Source organism: Notechis scutatus, chromosome 1 (assembly GCF_049901735.1).
Source record: "Notechis scutatus isolate UNSWTSFEM ecotype Mainland chromosome 1, rNotScu1.2, whole genome shotgun sequence".
NCBI classification, from domain to species: Eukaryota; Metazoa; Chordata; class Lepidosauria; order Squamata; family Elapidae; genus Notechis; species Notechis scutatus.
Genome location: NC_142009.1, coordinates 320,004,365 through 320,023,099, shown reverse-complemented (window position 1 = coordinate 320,023,099; position 18,735 = coordinate 320,004,365). Strand labels below are relative to the sequence as shown.

At 39.3% G+C, this 18,735-nt stretch overlaps 2 protein-coding genes across 8 annotated transcripts in view; one reads left to right on the top strand and one right to left on the bottom strand.

The window, feature by feature from the left end:
• Positions 1–2,389: 2,389 nt before the first annotated feature.
• KLHL28 (kelch like family member 28) lies at positions 2,390–12,360 on the bottom strand. Its single transcript, XM_026670887.2, has 5 exons — positions 11,875–12,360; positions 9,339–10,237; positions 7,382–7,825; positions 4,448–4,656; positions 2,390–3,601 (listed from the first exon to the last, which is right to left on the bottom strand). Exons 2-5 carry the CDS (start codon positions 10,235–10,237, stop codon positions 3,438–3,440), a joined length of 1,716 nt encoding a protein of 571 aa, XP_026526672.1. The 5' UTR covers positions 11,875–12,360; the 3' UTR covers positions 2,390–3,437.
• Positions 12,304–18,735, top strand: part of TOGARAM1 (TOG array regulator of axonemal microtubules 1) — a 32,697-nt gene continuing 26,265 nt past the window's right edge. For 3 of the 7 annotated variants that reach the window (XM_087952473.1, XM_087952472.1, XM_026670886.2), the window contains exons 1-3: positions 12,373–13,644; positions 16,499–16,550; positions 18,354–18,488. In XM_087952473.1, the coding sequence (XP_087808599.1) occupies positions 12,499–13,644; positions 16,499–16,550; positions 18,354–18,488 (1,333 nt within the window). In that variant the 5' untranslated portion in view covers positions 12,373–12,498. Of the gene's footprint in view, positions 13,645–16,498; positions 16,551–18,353; positions 18,489–18,735 lie in introns of all 7 variants that reach the window. The other 4 variants (XM_087952475.1, XM_087952474.1, XM_026670884.2 and 1 more) reach the window with 3 other exon arrangements.

The following is an 18,735-nucleotide window of genomic DNA, read 5'->3' as shown; positions in this document are numbered from 1 at the left end:
GGTAGTCCTTAACTACATTTGCTTAGTAACCAAACCAATGACTTATGACTGCTCCTCATACTTTATGACTGTTGCAGTGTCTCCATGGTCACATGCTCAAAATTTGAGTGCTTGACACCCATATTAATTTACAATGGCTGCAGCATCCCAAGGTTACATAACCACCATCTGAGACCTTCCCAGCTGGCTTCCGAGAAACAAATTCAATGGGAGAAGCCAGCTTCAATTAATGACTGCAGTGATTTGCTTAATGGCCACAACAAAAAAAAGATCATAAAATTGAGCATAACTCAGTTAACTACCACCTCATTTAGCGATGGAAATTCCATCCCTATTGTGGTCGTAAGGTTGAGGATTACTTGTATTAGATATGCATATAATGCTACCCTATGTACAAAGCTGTGGGCTATTTTTCTTCCAAACTAAAGAAAAACCTAAAAATAAACACCCAGGAAATGTTAAAGTGCTTTTGCTTAATCATTAAGTAAGTCACTTGAATGGTTTTGTGGAATTGGATGTTAAGGTAGGTACTATTTTAGGAAAGTCTTTCTCTGTAATGCTGAGCTATAAGCAATTTATTGCAGCCTACAAATGTTAAAATTGGTTGTCCAATTTATCTACACTTGAGCAGTTCAGTGATTGGTGAAAGAGAAATGACTATGATGTGTTTATTTAAATGTATTTGCTACAGAGATAGTATCTAATGCACTAGTGAATTAATCTAATTGTGACTAAAATAGCTATTTGTGCCTTAAGTTGTTCTTAATACAGATGGTCTACATAATTAATCAACCAAATCTCCTTATGGACAAATATCAAGATAGACTAAATCAACAATGTCCTTAGCTAAACTGCACAATAAGGGCTACCCTCAAACTGCCTGGAGATTAATAATAAAAAGTGCTATATTTAGAGTAACTGACTTCTTACTGGGTACATGTCATCACCCAAAAGGGGTGCAGAAGAATATAAAAGAATGTCACGATCTGCAGTCCTTTTTTTAAAAACAGAAGCAAAAAAACATCCTTAACTCTGATGTTCAGATTTGCCAGTCAAAGCAGTTTGAATGGATGCTTTGCAAAACATGCATGAACAAGGCAGATAACCAAGTGAACTCTTCTTAAGTCCTTAAGCCAGCTACAATGGGATTTGTTTTTTAGCATTTTCCACTCCGTGATCACTTTTCTCTCTCTCTTTGTTCAGAGCTGTTTCTGTCCGATTCCCAAAATCTCACTATTTGAGCTTCTCAACTACCAAGCATCAATATATTTTTTTCTAAATTCAAAGGCAGCTTGAAGAAAGACCTAAGACAAAAAAACAATTTAACTTTGCATTTTTGTGAATGCAAACTGAATAGCCGTTGATCCACAACAAGCAATTGCTTCTACTGTCACATAGGATTGCTTTCTTCAGAATCCAGATCTCTCAATTTTCACTGAAATGAATGAGAATGTCCTAAGCACACAATTCCATGCATTAAAAAAATCAATGTACATGTTGCATTATACTATTATTGCTGCATAATAGGTATCAACTAGCATATTACAAATTGCTTGTTTCATAGTTAGTTGCTTCAAAACTCTGCTTAACTTCACAAATATCTAAACAAGAGTTTTAGGATTTGATAACATCTTCAAGTGTTGGTAGAAAAATGATGTTAAGTAGTTTAAGAAATGTGCTCTTCTGGTTTTAATTAGAACATTGATTAGCTCATGGAAGAAGAAGAGCTTTTGCAGCTTGGTTAGCTGCCATTCTTATTACAGAGCACAAGTTACTAGTCCATAATCTCCCCTTTTGTGTAGACAGAAGTAAAAGGCTCAAAATACAGGTCAGCCACACATCTTATTATTGCATGTTTGTGAACACTACCAAAAATCATGCTAAAGGGAGATGAGGAGAAATGTACTTCCAAAGGGAGTAAAGGCAGACAAGGATAAATTGAAGTACAACTCTTTCAACAAAACAGAAATATACATTTAAAAATACCTGAAAGAGAAAACTGCAGAAACAGTTTCAGTTATCTATGTTAAATAATATTAAAAAATAAGGTCATGCTTTGTTCTCTTAGAACTTTAACAGTGAGTTTCAGGATGATCTATTGATGCTCAAATTTCAATTTATTAGAGGAATTGTCCTATTACAGAACAATCCAATCACTACTAAAATGTTCTGCTGAGTTCTAGGATATCTCAAAGCAATGTTTGGGGGAGCTGCTAAGAATGCAGAGGTTAACTATCCAGTATTGTTACCTAATTCATTCTTTAAGGAGAACTATCTCTAAAAAAATCAATACTCCCTCCATTCTCTAATCTGTTCAGGATTCTGTTCACCAAACATGCTCATCTATGAAATATTAGCATAAGGAAAACTTGATAATTTCATAACAATAGAAAAGAAAAAATAGTTTTATATTTCAATTTAGTAGCTATCATTACATATCTTGCAGATCACCAATGACAAAAATGTATTACTTTAGTCAAAAATTTGCCTTAAGTCCAATGCTGTACATATTCAATCAATCTCTCTTAATATTTCTAGCAATCTCAGCAATCTAATTGTTTAGCACCATATCAAAGTCAGTTCACACTAAAAATTTAGTTGTACATTCTTTGTAGTCACTCGTGGCTCTATGCCATAAGTTTATACACAGAGGTGGAAGATACTTCTTTCTGGAACATTTATACAGGTGCTGGCGTATCATTATGCATTATTTTAATAAAACCCAAGCCACATGGGCTTTCTTCTACCAGCTTAAAAACTCTAGGTTTTCGGATAAAGGGCAAGAAGGGTTACCTTTTAGATGGACAGACAGGTCCAAATAGTATAAGAATAAAAATAAAACTTTAAATGCATTGAGCTGAAAATAGCTTATCCATCCTTATCCTCCAGTAAATTATTCCTCCACTCCAAAAGGATGAGGCATAGGAAGTGCAGATAAACAAATTACAGTATCAGCTATTTACAAAACCTGTGTAATGGATGGAGGCAAAAAGCAGCCCTTTAACGGTTCATAAAAAATGTGAAGCAATCATGGTCTCTTTGTAAATATGGAGACAGACATCTAGTAAGATTGTGCAACACAGTCAAATGATCCCACCCCTTTAGCAATATTACCTATGCCACTCACAGGAAGATAAAGATCAAAGCTCTGAGTTTAGGAGTTTCTTTGCCTATTGCAGGCAACACAGTGCTTCTTTTATCAAGATAAAATTATTTCAGATCAATAACAGTGTGCAATTTGGATCCCCATTAGAAAAACATTTCCATATTCCCTCCTTCCATTTCTTTTCCATCAACAATATCCAATTCTTATTTGGGGTTCACCTGTTTGCATTACTATTAAGTCATCTCTCCTTTCTCCCATCTTGAAGAAATACAGCTTCTGCTTTGTACAGATCAGGCATCTTCAGTGCTACTTGTGTCCTCAAATATATTCTTCAAAGTGCAGTCAAGCCAAAATTACAACGGCAGTACATCATACCAGCAGTGTCCAGCCAGTTATCAGATATAGGGTCATATTTCTGTACGGTATTAAGATAGGACGACCCTGAATGTCCACCAACTACATAAAGATACGTATCAATTATAGCTGCACCAACTCCTATTGGAGAAGAAAAAAGAAAGTATATTTATATATTTAACATTACAAAATCAAGTCCTTTTCATGAGAAAAACATGCAAACTAAAAAAAAAAACACCTAAGCAATATAATTACTCATTCACCAAAATGTCTAACTCTAACTCTGCTATATTTTCCATGCCGAAATCCATATTCCCGCAAAACTAAGATTACTTTATTTTATGCTAGGAAGCCTTCCAAAACCCTAAATCAGAAGTGGTATTCAGCAGGTTCTGATTAGTTCTGGAGAACTGGTAGCGGAAATTTTGAGTAGTTCAGAGAACCGGCAAATCCCACCTCTGACTAGAGATTTTACAGTATCCTTCCCCTGCCACGCCCACCAAGCCACGCCCACCAAGCCACGCCCACAGAACCGGTAGTAAAAAAAAAATTGAATCCCACCATTGCCTTATTAAAGGGTCCAAAATTTTATGCCACCATCTTTATTAATATAATAATCACTATATTCTTTTGCTCTCAAAGAAAAAAAAAAGAAATGCAGTCTTTGGTTGTAAAGTTTGCCCGTGTTTTAATGTACTCATGATATAAATGCTGTTCAAGTAAATCTCTCTCTTCCCTTTTCCAGGGTTTTGTGGTTTATCATAGCAAGGATAAGTTTTTGTTTTTTTTAGGGAAAGATCACTGAATAGCACGTTGGGGCATTCTTACACGATATCCCATTTGCATAGAAGTAGCACAGTAAGGGAGAACTCAGTGATGATTTTTTTGTTGAAAGTAAAACTTAATTGCTCCCAAAGTGACATGAAAAAAAGAACAAAATTCAGTCGAAGAGGAGCAGTTTAGATAATAAACTGAGAAGTTTATTACCAGTTCGGGGTTCCTTCATCGGATGACAAACAGTCCATTGGTTTTGGTGTGGATCATACCGCTCAATGCTGGACAAGTGAGAAACACCATTGTGCCCTCCAACTACAAAAATGAAGCCCAATATAACCCCAACACCGAAGTTTATTCTCTTGTCTGCCATTGGTGCAACTGCTTCCCAGGAGTCCTTGTTGGGATCATAACGTTCCACACTGCAGATGGAAACAAACAACAGCATTTAATGACCAGAGTTTCTACTGATTATTTGCAAGTTAGTATTGTAGCTGCGTTCATGAGGGATAACCAGCAAGTTGCAATTCCCACATGAACGCAGCTTCTGTGGCCTCTTGAGATTGTCTATAAGCCAAGTTATAGGCAAGATATTTTGATAGTACATAAAACTCTATAGCAGGGCTATCAAATTCCTGGCCTGCAGGCCGGATGCGTCACATGCTGGCCATGCCCAACCCTGGTTTAGCAAAGGGGAAAAAATTTGCGATAGGACACGTGATGACGACGTGACGATGTGAGTTCGACACCCCTGCTCTACAGTCAAGATGGAAATCAGGGACCAAAAGGAGAGAAAGGATTGAATATGAACATTGAATATGAATTATGGTAATGCATTGGCTTCCAGAGGTTCCTTCATTTTATTCAAGAACTTTCAAGCTGTCTTAGTATTAATCACATACTAATTTATGTTCTGCTAGATCAGGGGTCACCAACCTTTTGGATCTCAGGGAGCACCAAACTCATAATTTTAAATCCCAATCAGTAATATGAATTTTGACTGATGGTGGCTTGCTGACATTGGTGGGAGGGAGGGGGGAGAGGGAGACATCTGATCTAAACTCGGAGGGCTGGTGGTGATGTCCCCTCTCTCCCTCTCTCTCTCTCACACACACACAGGTCCCTCACACACTCACCCTCCAAGGCAGCCACATTCGTAACCTGCTTTTCAGCTCTGTTCTCACAGGGAGGGGGAAATCCGATCTAACCTCGGAGGGCTGATGATGTTCTCTCTCTTTCTCTCTCTCTCTCTCTCACACACACACACACACACAAACACACAGGTCCCTCACACATATCCCACCCCTCCAAGGCAGCCACATTCCTAACCTGCTTTTCAGCTCCGTTCTCAGGGGGAGGGGGGATAGAGAGGGGGGTATTCCGTGATCAGTAGGAAAACAGAGTGGGGGATTTTCCTGCAAACTTTTTTTGGGATTTTCCCAGGGTCTCTGTTTGCAGAGACCCTGGGAAATCCCCAAAAAAGTCTGCAGGAAAAGTCTGCAGGAAAATTCCGCACCCTGTTTTCCTACCGATCAATCGTTCTTTATTTGGGACGCAGGATACTGTTTCCAGCTCCCTTCTCAGGGGGAGAGAGAGAGAGACTTTTGGCTTCATGCAAGGAAAGCAGCAGAAGCAGCAGAAGTCTTTCTTTCTCTCCCCCAAACTCCACCAGAAATGAATCTTTGCCGGTGCAGCCTCTTGGAGCAGGATGCCTTGCAGGGCCCCAAAGACTCATTTCTGGCAGAGTTTGGGAGAGATAAATACTTTTGCTGCTTTCTTTGCGTGCAGCCAAAAGCAGAAGAAAGAAGAAGCAGAAGCAGCAGCCTATACAAGCGATGCAAACCATGTGTTCTTACAGGCCATGTGGGCGGCGCAGCCTTGTGTTCCCACGCAGCCTGGATCAATTGCTTTGCAGGGTACTCTGGGGGTGACATTTCTCTGCAGCCCACCAGTTAGCGACCACTGTGCTAGATGACTGTGATGTTATTTTTCCACAACAAGAGACTTGAACATTATACTGCAGCAGTGTTACTCCACGTTTGTGATGGTCTTTACATGACCAAGTTTTGATTAAGTTTTAGTACAATTTTAACTTCAGATTTAACTTTTTATTAATGAGGATTGCCTATTAAAGGTTTGCAGATTGGATTGGGTTAGAGTTAAATGACATCAAAGTCTACTGTAGTTGGCAAGTTGGACTCTAATTTTGTATGTGTGTAATCTGGGGAATTTTTGCTCTAATTTAAACCAGCAGACATATAGGGAAAATTACCAGGCTGTGTTCACAATATTCTCTTACCCATAGTTAATTTAACTATTGTTTCCCTAACACTTTAGAAAATTGGATTAACAGTACACACTCAACAATAAACTAGCCTCGATCACTTTACACCAGTGATCCCCAACCTTTTTTATGCCGCGGACCGGTACCGGCATCAGCTGGGCGCCGCGGCCCGGTACTGGCATCAGCTGGGCGCCGCCATCTTTTTTTGATGAAAAAGTGCTTCCGGTGAGCTTTCTACCCGGAAAAGCTCACCGGAAGCACTTTTTCATCAAAAAAAGATGGCGGCGCCCAGCAACCAGCGGCCCGGTAGGACTTGTTCCGCGGACCGGTACCGGTCTGCGGATCGGTGGTTGGGGACCCCTGCTTTACACAATACACTTGCAAAAATGTGGCTAGCATTTCAGTGTACTGTTATCTCAATAATACAACCCCAGGCTACAGTAATGAAATTATGTTGCTCTATACAAGGCTGGAATACCATATAATTAATCTCACATCATCAACCAGTTGCTCTCATAAAGGGAGATTTTAATTAGAAAGAACACTTAGTTTCTGGCATGTACATGCACATGACCAATATATACCACAATATGATTTAAGATCTAACCAAATAGATTTCTTCTCCCCAAGTTTTGAAAAAAAAAAAACACATTCAATTTTAACAACCCCAAAGAATTTCTTAGACAAATTACCTAAAGCATGAATTATGAAGGCATTGTTACACTGGGAATAATTAATAAGGTAGAGGGTCCTGCATATTATTGTTCTGCTGTATACTACCCAGAGTCACTTTCCATGAGAGGGTGCCCATATAATTTTATGAATAATAACAACAAGTTGCCAAGCTTAAAACATGCACTTGCCTGTTCATATGAGCTGGACCATATCCCCCAATGGCATAAATCATTCCATCTAAGACAGCTGCAGCAAAGCAACTCCTGGTTTTGTTCATTGGTGCAACAGGTTGCCACTCCTTCACTTTTGGATTATACTTCTCCACTGATTGCAAGTAGGACTGCCCATCATAACCTCCCAAGGCATAAATTTCTCGTGACAAAACTGTTACACCCAGAGTACTTCGGCTCTCATTCATACTTTCAATCAATGTCCAAGTGTTTGTATCAGGGTCCCAGCATTCCACAGAGTTTTCATGCTTCCGATAATTGATGCCTTGACACATGTGGGTTGCAATTCCTCCTATTACATAGATTTTCTGATCAAGAGCACAGATTCCAAATTCATAGCGAGGAACACTCAGAGGTGCTAAGCCTATCCAAGAGTCATTCTTAGGAAAATACATCTCAACACTGAAGAAGACAAAAAACAATCATGAGGCAAAACGGAATTTCAATATATCAAAAGCTGATATCTCAAATGGAATTTAAATACTTTTATCCTATGTCTCTATTTCAAACATTTTAAAATGCTGTTTTGAGTTGCTTGATACTGAACCATCTTCTAAATGGACCCCTATGCACAAAAACATTGTAATTGAATTAATGTTTTGTGTTAAGTCATATATGGGTTGGTTTGGGCTTAATGCTTTGGGTAAACTAAGTCATTGTGGCTTGTAAATAATAGCTGATGGTTTAACAGCTAAGTGTGATCTCTGTAGTATATTCAGCAAATTAATTACAAACAAACCACTACTCAGTGTGAGGTATGCAACCAATCTTTAAATCATAAGACTCAAACTTTACCAAAGCAGAGCTTTATTGATTTGAAAAACAGCTCACCTCCTTAATGAAAAGATTGCTCACAGGAACTGAAAGGCCCTAAAAATATGGTCCACGATATGGACAGGAAGGCAGTCAAGTGGCTGACTGTGTTATTGCTGCCGTGAAAGTGGAATATGGTGGGTGTTTTTAAATGTTATAAAGCTACTAGTGTCATCTTTATGTGAGATGGGCAGCTATATAAATTTGTTCAGTAAATACATAATCTTAGATTCTGTTAAATGGGCAAAGTTTGGAGAGTGAACCCATTCTAGCTAGTTTCTCCATCTATCTTTCATCATCATTCAATTTACTGCTGCTGCAAAGAAAGGTTAAATGTATAAGGAATTCATACAAAGTTTACTCTGCAAGATCTCCTAAATCTTTAGAATGGTCTAAGCAAAAGGATTATAAGAAAGGGAATTTAAACTAATAGCGGTATCCATTCCATGGTGCTTTGATAAAACTGACTACTACTCAATATTTGGAAATAGTCAAGTAAAATATAGCCCTTAAAAGGCAAGGCAGGGGAATAAGTGAGCTGTTGACTTTCTACATATGAGCTCAGTCATACATTTTTACAGCTAGCAAATTTAGGCAATGAAGCTGATTACAGGATAATGAACCTCAGCATATTTCTTTGTTGTAATAACTCTAACAGTTGACAAAGAAAAATAAGACCATACTTCGAACAGAAGTTAGATTTGCAGTTCTTACACTTCCACTTTATACCTAATTGTGAAAAAAAACCTGAAATCTCTTTCCTTTTCAGTAAATGGGATAAATTATTAGATTGATAATTAAGATATAAATAAATTCCTGAACTAAAAAAATGCTAGTAATTCTTACAAGGCTGTGACAGTCAAAACAGCAGCAAAATGAAGAATATTCAAAATCATAATACCCTGGTCAATTATCTGCTTTGCATTTCAGAATATTCCCCTTCTATTTTGGTATGACAAGCAACTGAAGGTTGTCAAAACCTGTATAGTTTTCCTCAGAGTTAAACTCCACTAGCTACTTTGACTTGTGAACAGAAGAGATTAGCAAGACAAGCCTGCTTAAATCCAGATTTTTTTTTGTTCTTGTGGCTGTTATTTCTCACCTTTCTAAACAAGCAAAGAGTCCAGCTTTTCCTCCCACTGCACAGAGCACTTTAGGAGGGCAGCGAGGACGTGTAGTTAGTACAGTCTGATACGAAAGCCTGTGTTCAGGCATGAAATGGTACTTCAGGGCTTCATTCAACAGGTGTTTACAGGTATGGTCATCACGAATGAGATGATTAGCTTCATAAAGTCTTGTGAGAAATTTAACACTCAACAGAGGCAGCCGTACACAGTGAAGCAGCTGCGCCAGAAATTTCTGACGCTCCTGCACATCATATTTGATCCAAGATTCCAGCGCATAAAAAACCATTTCCTCTGTAACTACATTCAAGCAGTCATTGGAAACAATTTCATCCAGCTCAGAATGGGTAAGTTCAAAGAACTCTTCTGTTTGACAAACATCTTCAAAGTTATGACAAATATATTTATTGGCAGCCGAATACAGATCGTGACAGCCATAAGTCTCTGCAAAACGGGAGATACCAATACAATTGCCAGGATCCAGCTGGCTTTCTAAAAAGGTACAACATTCTTTCAGCACAAGCTTGATTTGCAAGAGATTGGCAGCAGGCAGAAGTGATTCCACAGTGTCCTGTGATATGAATACAGTCCCAGTATAGGCATATTCCACTATGGCCTGCAGAGCTGCTTCTGCAATGCACTGGAATTCTACTTCGGAGTTTTCTTTTTCAGACAGATTGCCACTGAACATGGCTTTGAAATATGGACTGATACTAGCAAGCACAACTTTATGGGCATGGATCTTGACATCTCCAACCCGAAGGATGACATCACAAAGTTCATGGTGCTGGCGGAGTAAGTTCAGGCCTTGAAGGAGTTGCTCTGAATGCAGGGGTATTAAATTAGCAATCATATAGGTTGGAGATGACTGGTCCATCTGTTAAAATAAATTAAATTTAAAACACATTTTCATAAATTTTAATTAATATACTTTTGATACATACAAAGCAATATAAGGACTCTTGCTCTTGTCACAATGCAATATCTTTAATAGGGAAACTTTGAAGACTTCTCAAAAACTGCATCTGGTGCAAATTGCAGCAGTCTGTTTATTTGAACCACTTGATTCATGTTATACTAATTTTGTGGACTCTGCATTGGTTACCAATGGATTTTTAGGTGAATTTTAAAATTCTAGTTTGACTTATACAGGGCTTGGTACCTATGTATTCCAAACAGATTTGACACATTCAAGGGTCTCTTGCAAAAGTTGTTTGGATAGTTCATTGCATATGAAGTGAATGGAACCCAAAATGTGCTTTGTTTTTCAATATGGTATTATCATTATAATATCTGCTCTCGAGATTATGAATGTCAACAGATTATTCTCTCTGCATTTTATTTCAAATCATTCCTATTTTTAAAAATCACTGAGCTTCTTTATCTCTTTCAATTTATATCAGCATCTCTGCCTTCTTTTTGGATAGAAATACTGAAACTCTATTGTATAGAGATTTTCATATTCTCTCTCTCTGTCTACACACCCAAATTATATTCCTTTCACACACACAGGCATACACACCTATATATACATATACATACACTTTTTATTTGCAGTGATTTACTGATGTGTTTGAATAACATAAGAAAAGAACTGTACTGAAATAGAAAATCTGAGTCTGAAACATTACTACTATGAAGCAGAAAATAACAAGTCTGCCTAAAGTTAGCAATAAGACAATAATCATAGTATGACTATATATTCTCTATCTTATATTGTTTTGGTTTATGTGCTCTACCTAAGCAACACTTTAAAATTCTAAAAAGCTGCTTTAGAATGTACAGAAAAGCAAACACCTAGTGAGTCATTTAAAGTAATATATCTGTTATAGGGCTGCATTTATGTTCCCATTGCTCTTTTCAGTGTCGAATCATAAAAGTTTACACAAACTCTTAAGTGCTCCGTGAAACTTTATGATTATGGAATGCTCACTCATTTCTGGAGAGGATTACTTTGAAAGACATTATCACAATAATTAGTAAAACCCGAATGTTTTAGAATCACTACAGGTCCCTACATTACACCAAAATAAAAATAAAACCTACCCGTACATTTGAAAACCAGCAACTTACAGAGTGTATATCTGATGATAACCTCAGTCCTAGGCAAACTTTTCTTGTCTCATGACAGACATACTATACATTATATAAATTGCTACCAATTCACCTGAAAACCAAGTCAACCATTTTCTGTTCTTTTGCATTCAGGTCTAGTAACTCCAATTGCCGGACGACTGTTCCCAATACTATGGGGAGAGAACAGTTACCGAGCACTTAGAGACGACAAAGGCACCTTAACCTGCCCAAAACGTTTTAGCAAACATCCATCACACTCGTTGCGAAGGACGACAAAGAACGGAGATAAACAAGGACCTCCCGCAGCCAGTCACCCCTTCCAACCTCCGTCTCATATTATGCTGATTTTTTCCCCCTCGAGCCACGCTATTTCTGGCCCAAGTTCCATCATTCCGGCCATTCCCTCACAATTAATATCGGGGGCGGAGGGTCACTCACCGGACTCAGGGTACTGCAGCCCAGTCGGGCGGGGGCCTCCGTGGGCTCCTTTCAGGTACAACAACACAGCCAGACGCAGCGGAAGAGAAGCGACGGCTGGCTGCGTCATTTCCGCTAACGATCCACAGACTCCTCCCTCCTCTAAAATTTCGACTCCCGGCAGCCTTTTCACCATTCACGGGGAGAGAGGTGTTACCACAATTGTATGTTTCAATTTTACGTTTAAAACAAAGCAAAAATAAACCTTCCTTGGGTGTAGATAATTATAGCACTATTTAGGCCTTCGGCCCTGTTTCGTGAGGGATTGGACTACATACCCCGGCGCGCCCTGCGCACCGAGGCCTTCCACGAACATCTCGCCCGCGAGACTCGCCAGAACGTTCTTCCCACCCCTCGTGCCTTCTCTTCTACGTTTCCTATCAAACGATTGACAGCTGCTGCCGTTCTCCTGCCCAGCTGGGCGTCGTGCGCACGCGCACTGAGACCTCCGTCGTGGCCGAGACTGCGAAGGAAGCGGCGGTGACGCGTTTCCCTGGAGACGGCGATGCTCCCCTGTGAGGGGCCCGGCGGCGGCGGCCTCGGGGCGGGCTGGCGGGGCAGCCGGGCAAAGCCCTGGAGAGGGGCATGGCCAGAGAGGAAGAGCAGGAAGGGGGTGCCTCCGGCGGAGGAGGGGACGGCGGCGGCTGCAGGGAGCCATGGGAGACGCCCGCCGCTTCTTTTTCTGCAGGCCGCGTCCCGCCGCCGACCCAACCGGGAGCCACGCCGCTGCGCTTCGGGCTGGTCCCGTCGGAGCTGCACGCGCGGCTGCTGGACCAGCATGACTACCGAGGCCGGGTGGGCGCCATGGAGCAGCTAAAGCGGGTTTTGGGAGAGGCGCCGGGGGCGGCTTTGGCCTGCTTGCCGCCGCCCAGCCTCCTTGGGCTGCTCAGCCTGCTGCGGGCTCTGCTGGACGACTCGAACTTTAAAGTGGCGCTGGGGGCGCTGGAAGGGCTGCGCCTGCTGGCTGTCCGCCTAGGCCCGGCGGCGGGGAGCCGGTCCCGCTTGGAGCCGTTGGTGGCGGCCGCAGCTAAAGTGCTGGGCGACGCTAAGTTGGCCATCCGCCAGGAGTACCACCAACTCTTTCTGGGTCTGATGCGGGCAGCCGGCCCTCAGCCCGTGCTGGATCTCCTGCTGCGCCCCGAGCACCTGCAGCATCGCAATTCTCGTGTCCGCGAGGTTGTCCTGGCCATCTCCATCGCTGCCCTCCTCACCTTCCCCAGCGAGGACTTCGAGCTCCCCAAGCTGGTGGCTGCACTTGCCCCTGCTCTGGCGGACAGCAAGCGCCGGGTTCGCCACGCCGCCTTGGAGGCTTTTGCTGTCTTGGCTTCGGCCTTGGGCCCCGGTCGCACCAGCCTCATCTTCAAGGCAGTGGACGTGGTTGAACTTCAGGATAATTGCGAAGGCGTCATGAGTGCCGTGCAGGCTCGGTTGGCCAGAAAAACTCTTCCCAAGCTGACCGACCAGTGGTTTGTGGAGTATGCTGTTCCCCTGCCATCCTCAGCAAACGGGCGCGGCTTTCATTTGCCTCATGGAGCGGATACAGATTGGCTCCTGGAGGGCAACCGTATCCAGAGTGCCCACAGCTACTCTGGAGAGACTGCTGGGTCTTTTACCCCTTTTGCGGACCAAGGAATATGTCCCCGGCGTGTGTTAAGTGCTGGGAAAGGAAAACTGCCTTGGGAGAGCGAACGACCTGGGAACCAAACTTGCTTTGCAAAAGGAAGTGAACCAGTAAGTAAAATCATTGTAAGGTAAAATTCATTACTCTTCTCCTATATGGTGTCCTCAGGCCAAAACTTACACCGGCCAGCATTTGCATTAACTTTGCTGTGTACAGCTGAAAGGATATGAAGTCAACATATCTGGATAGTACCAGGTTAGGGGAAATTAGTTTGTATTCTGTTAAAGAATAAAGACTAAAACTCTAGCTCTGTCTTTTAGCTGAAGTTCATGCTACCATTCCCAGAAATTTGAGCGAGCCAAGTGAACTTACTTTTAGATATTCTTAATACTGTATGGCTTGTATTTTATTTTAATATGGAAAATAATATTATAAAATATTATGCACTTTAGTGCTGTTTAGTGCATAATTGTGATTTAATTGTTGGCAGGTAGTCTTAGGGCCATAGTACAATATTGGTAGGATATGGTTAAATAAATTAAAAATGACATAACTCTAATTTTATTCTTTCACCTAGCCTCTCAAGACTTAGCTGTCAGATCATCTGATTTAATCCTCTTAGTTACTTACTACAGATACTTTTTAATGTATTTGCTGAATACGATTACCATGCTTCACAATTAATTAGTCTTATTAATCATCTGATGGATGTTAAAGGAAACAAAGTAGAAAATAGAGCATTTAGAAAGGATTGTTGCCTATGTTGAAAAATCTGTACCACTTGCTGTTAACTGGGCAGACTTTCTGGTACTCTTGTTAAGACTTTGTTTTACTGTTAAGATTTTTTTTCTGCCATTAAGATACACTGAGAGGTCTTTTTGATGATGCTCTCAAACTACCAGTTTACTAATATGACATGTTGGAGACAGGCTTTCTTCTCTGTCACTTTGAACTAGACCGTCACAGTCAAGTTATAAAAATTTGGGTATTTGGCAACCTCCATGTATTTATAATAGTTGAGCAACTCAAGGCCATATTATTACTATTTGCAACCTTCTTATCTCTTCTGACAAGCAAAGTCAATAGGAGAAGTGGGGTTCATTTAACAACCACATGATTCACTTAACAATCAACATCCATGGCAAAAAAGTTGTAAAATCAGGCACAACTCACTGAACAACCACCTTGCTTAGCAATGGAAATTCTGGTCACAATTGTGGCTGTAAGTCAAGGAATACTTGTAGCTTGTCAAGGTTTGCCACAAGTCATGTCTTCAATTTGGAACTTGAAATCTATTGAAACTTGCACTGTCCCAAGAACAGTGGAGGAGTAGTTTTGTTAGGCCAGACTAAAATGGTTCATCAGACTTTAAGAACTCAAATAAAACTCAAATAGATGAATTTCAGGCACATGCATTATACTCCCAAATTGTGCTCTCCTATTCAAAATTTATTTTTATGCAGAACTTAACAGTTGTATGTAGGGAAGAATATTTGCATTGATGGAAAGCTGAACTTGGATTTAGCAACTAACTTTCAGGAGACTGCATGGCCTGAATTTGATAGATTTATTTAAGCCATTATGGCTAATCAAGATTTGATTGTTCATATGTAGAAAGCATTCTGAAAGTTTTTGAATCAAGAGAAAAAGCTGCTGCTTAAATTTTCTGTACATTTCTGTTCTTCAAGCAGTTTTATACATGTCCATCCTTTATTACAGCAGTCTCCAATCTTTTTGGCACAGGGGACTGATTTGGTGGAAGACAATTTTTCCATGGATTGGGGTGGTGGTGGTGGTGAGGAGAAGCATGCAACCTAGATCCCTTGCATGCACAGTTTACGGTAGGGTTCGTGCTCCTCCGAAAATTTAATACCTGGTGATCTGAGATGGTGATGGTAGCACTGGCGAACGGCTGCAAATACAGATGAAACTTCGTTCACCCACCCATTGCTCACCTCCGGCTTTACGGCCTAGTTCCTAACAGATCACAGACTGGTACAGGTCGATGGCTCATGAGTCAGGGAACCCTGCTTAATTAGACCTCACCCCTGGATATTTCTTTTGTGTAGTATAATGGCGGTGATACCACTATATCACAAGTATGTTTTCCATATGATTATGGCCTTTTATTTTCCTCATCTGTTTCAGACCTATTAGCATTTGTAAGAGGGGAAGTTATATATGATATATAAATAAATATAACAAAATTCAAATCCAGTTCAGTGGATAACACAATTGGGTAAAACTGATAGTGACTTTGAACAATGCCTTTCTAAATAGAAAGGTCATAAGATGGAAGTGTCTTAAACGGTTCAGAATAATTTCCTAATGGCCAAGCCAGTATGTTATATTGATCATTGAAGATAAATCTTTGGATTTGAGTTAGGATAAGTTCAAAGAAAAGTAAATGAACCTAATTTTCACAGTCTTTAATTTTTTAGCTAAAGTTTCTCAGGATTTGAAGATTAATAATTACATTTAGGTACATTCCAATGAGCTCAGTTTTGTTACAGATTAACGTAAGTAGCCCACAGCAGTTCAAGGAATTTGTGAAGTCAGCATTGTTCATAGGAGGTCAGTAATAGTAAGGACCAATACAGGAAACTAGCAGGTGCAGAAATAAGTCTTTTGTACTGATATTTTTTTAAAAAAACTGTGTTTGATAAAGGCTAATATTTGTAGACTAGATGGTCTTTTAAGTTGACTTTCGTTTTTGTATCTATTGAAATTTGCACTGTCCTGAGAACAGTAGAGGAGAGGAGTTATGCCCAGACTAAAGTGGCTATCAAATATTATCAGACTTTAAAAACTTAATTTAGTTAAAATATCCTTTTTGAAAATTTAAATGGTTTCCCATACTATATCCAGGGTCTATATTCTGGCAGTGCTCTTTTTTCAATTTTACAAATGAAAAAAAAAAATACATTATACTGTAGTACTATTTGTTTTTTCTTTCTCTTCTAGTGCTTGACATCAAATGATTTTCTTCACTCTCCTAAATTAAGAACTTCTCAAGGTAAGCCAGTGAAATACTAAGTATGTATAGAGCTCTTAAGAACATCAGAGTCATTTATAGTGATAAGATGATACAATAGAGGGTACAGTACAGAAAGGGTTCTGCCACCCAGTTACCTGTTGTGCCCTCTCCTCCATTCTGTTTTATTGTGTGGCCTGAGTGAGACAGAACAAAGAACTGCTAAGTTACTCTGAAGTGTGGTGCAATTGAACATTTTTGAAGCTGTCTCACTTAGTCATAGCTCAAAAGAATAAGATGTTTCCTCCTCTCCCCCCCCACCCCCCCACCCCCCCAGTACGCTCACTGTCATCTTTAAAATGTTGGGAAAAGATTCTATTTAAGTATTGAAAATAGAATGAGACTGAGATGACAAGAACTTGTACTGCATTGACTGCCTAGTTATTAGAAAATATGAGAATATTTTTACAGTTTGTATGCTAACTTAATCAAAACATTATTGTCTCTAAAAAGATGTAGGAGAAGGTGATTCAGGGAATATTCCAAAGAAATATAGAATTAAAATCAACTGAAATTTTAACTTGGAAAAATAGAACTAGGGGATTTGTTTGTTTTACTATGCAATGCAGCTGATTTTAATACTATATTTCTTGTTTTTTCTCACCTGTGAGTGACAACTGGACCAAATAGCAGATGGGTTTTGTAGATATAAAAAAGAGCCAGTGAAGAATGAGAATGAATATGGGATATGTAATTACTATATTGATATAGCCAATTTAATTCTCTTAAACTCTTACAGTAGTATTTTTGTAACTCTTACAGTAATATTCTTTTGTAAAACACCTGTTGCCTTGCCATCCTGGTTAGAGTGATAAATGGCTACTGGAAATTGTGAATATTAAAATGGTCCAGAGTGGAACAGTGGTCTTTGAAGGAAAATGCAATTAATTATAATATACTTACTAATGTATGCATTCACATGTCACGTAAGGGTTGTATATTCTAATATTCTCCTGTTGCTTACAACTCCCAAAAGTCACTGAATTCCATCTACCATTCTTGGGAAGCCAATGGAGGTGTCTAGAAATAGAATACTACAAAAACTTTACTATCCGTTGATAGTTTTATAACACAAATCTAGTCAAGGACATTTTTTACAATTTGCTCTGAATTTGCTAAGTAGGACAGAAAGCTGGAAATTTAAATTGGCAAGTAATATTGGGGAGGAAATTTAAAACTGATATGTTTTGCATAGCATCTTAACGAAAAATGTTTACAATGAGATCTTTATAATGATATATAGGTTGCCCTCGACTTATTTCCATAATTCAGCTCACATGATTTTGTTCCCAGGCCTGATGTTAATATGCTTATTCATATATATAGGTTCCTATTGTATCTATATCAATTATCTTTCTGATTGGTTTAGTCCATACTGCATGTTTTTTTGTTGTTATGTGCATTTAATTGCTTTTATTGTTTCTGATTTTGTAAACCAAGCAGGGTTTAATAAAGTGAGCAGTTATTACAAATACAATAAATATTGTTGATTTCTTGTATCTCCTATTCTGAAAACTGTACATATCCTATTAAAAGAGATATTTAAACAAATACAACATTTTGATATGTATGAGGGGAAAGGGTTCTATCTTTTCTGTTCTACATAAGATATATTATTCTATCTTATAAAAACACCTTGCTAGAAAATATTCAGAGTGGATTTTTACAGCTTTCTTTCATGCTGTCCTCTTTACACTAAAATATATTTTAAAATTTGAATTAAACTTGTTACTATCAATGGGACATGGAAACATATCTGGCTATCTTTTGTTTTTTGCTTGAAAGGTGTGATGGCCTCTCATCAGCCACATATTTCAGGAAAATCCAATCTACTTGGTTTCTCTCATAGCCGTGGGAAAAGTGGTAGTGTGGATTCTGATCTACAGTTTCTAGGACTTAGCAGTCCATGGCAAGATAAAGGTATTGAATAGCATGACTTTCCTGGATACTATTCAACATTCAGTGACAATAGATTTTTCCTCATTACTTTTCTACTTCAGTCTGCTCCATATGGGTTCTAGTATTCATAGATATATTTGTGGATAATAAGGTGTTCCATCAATATTTCACCTATAATATCAGATTAATTATTTGATATTAGCCATCCAAATAATTACAATACAATACAATAAGATGTACAGATTTTGATATTTAGCCTAATTAGCTG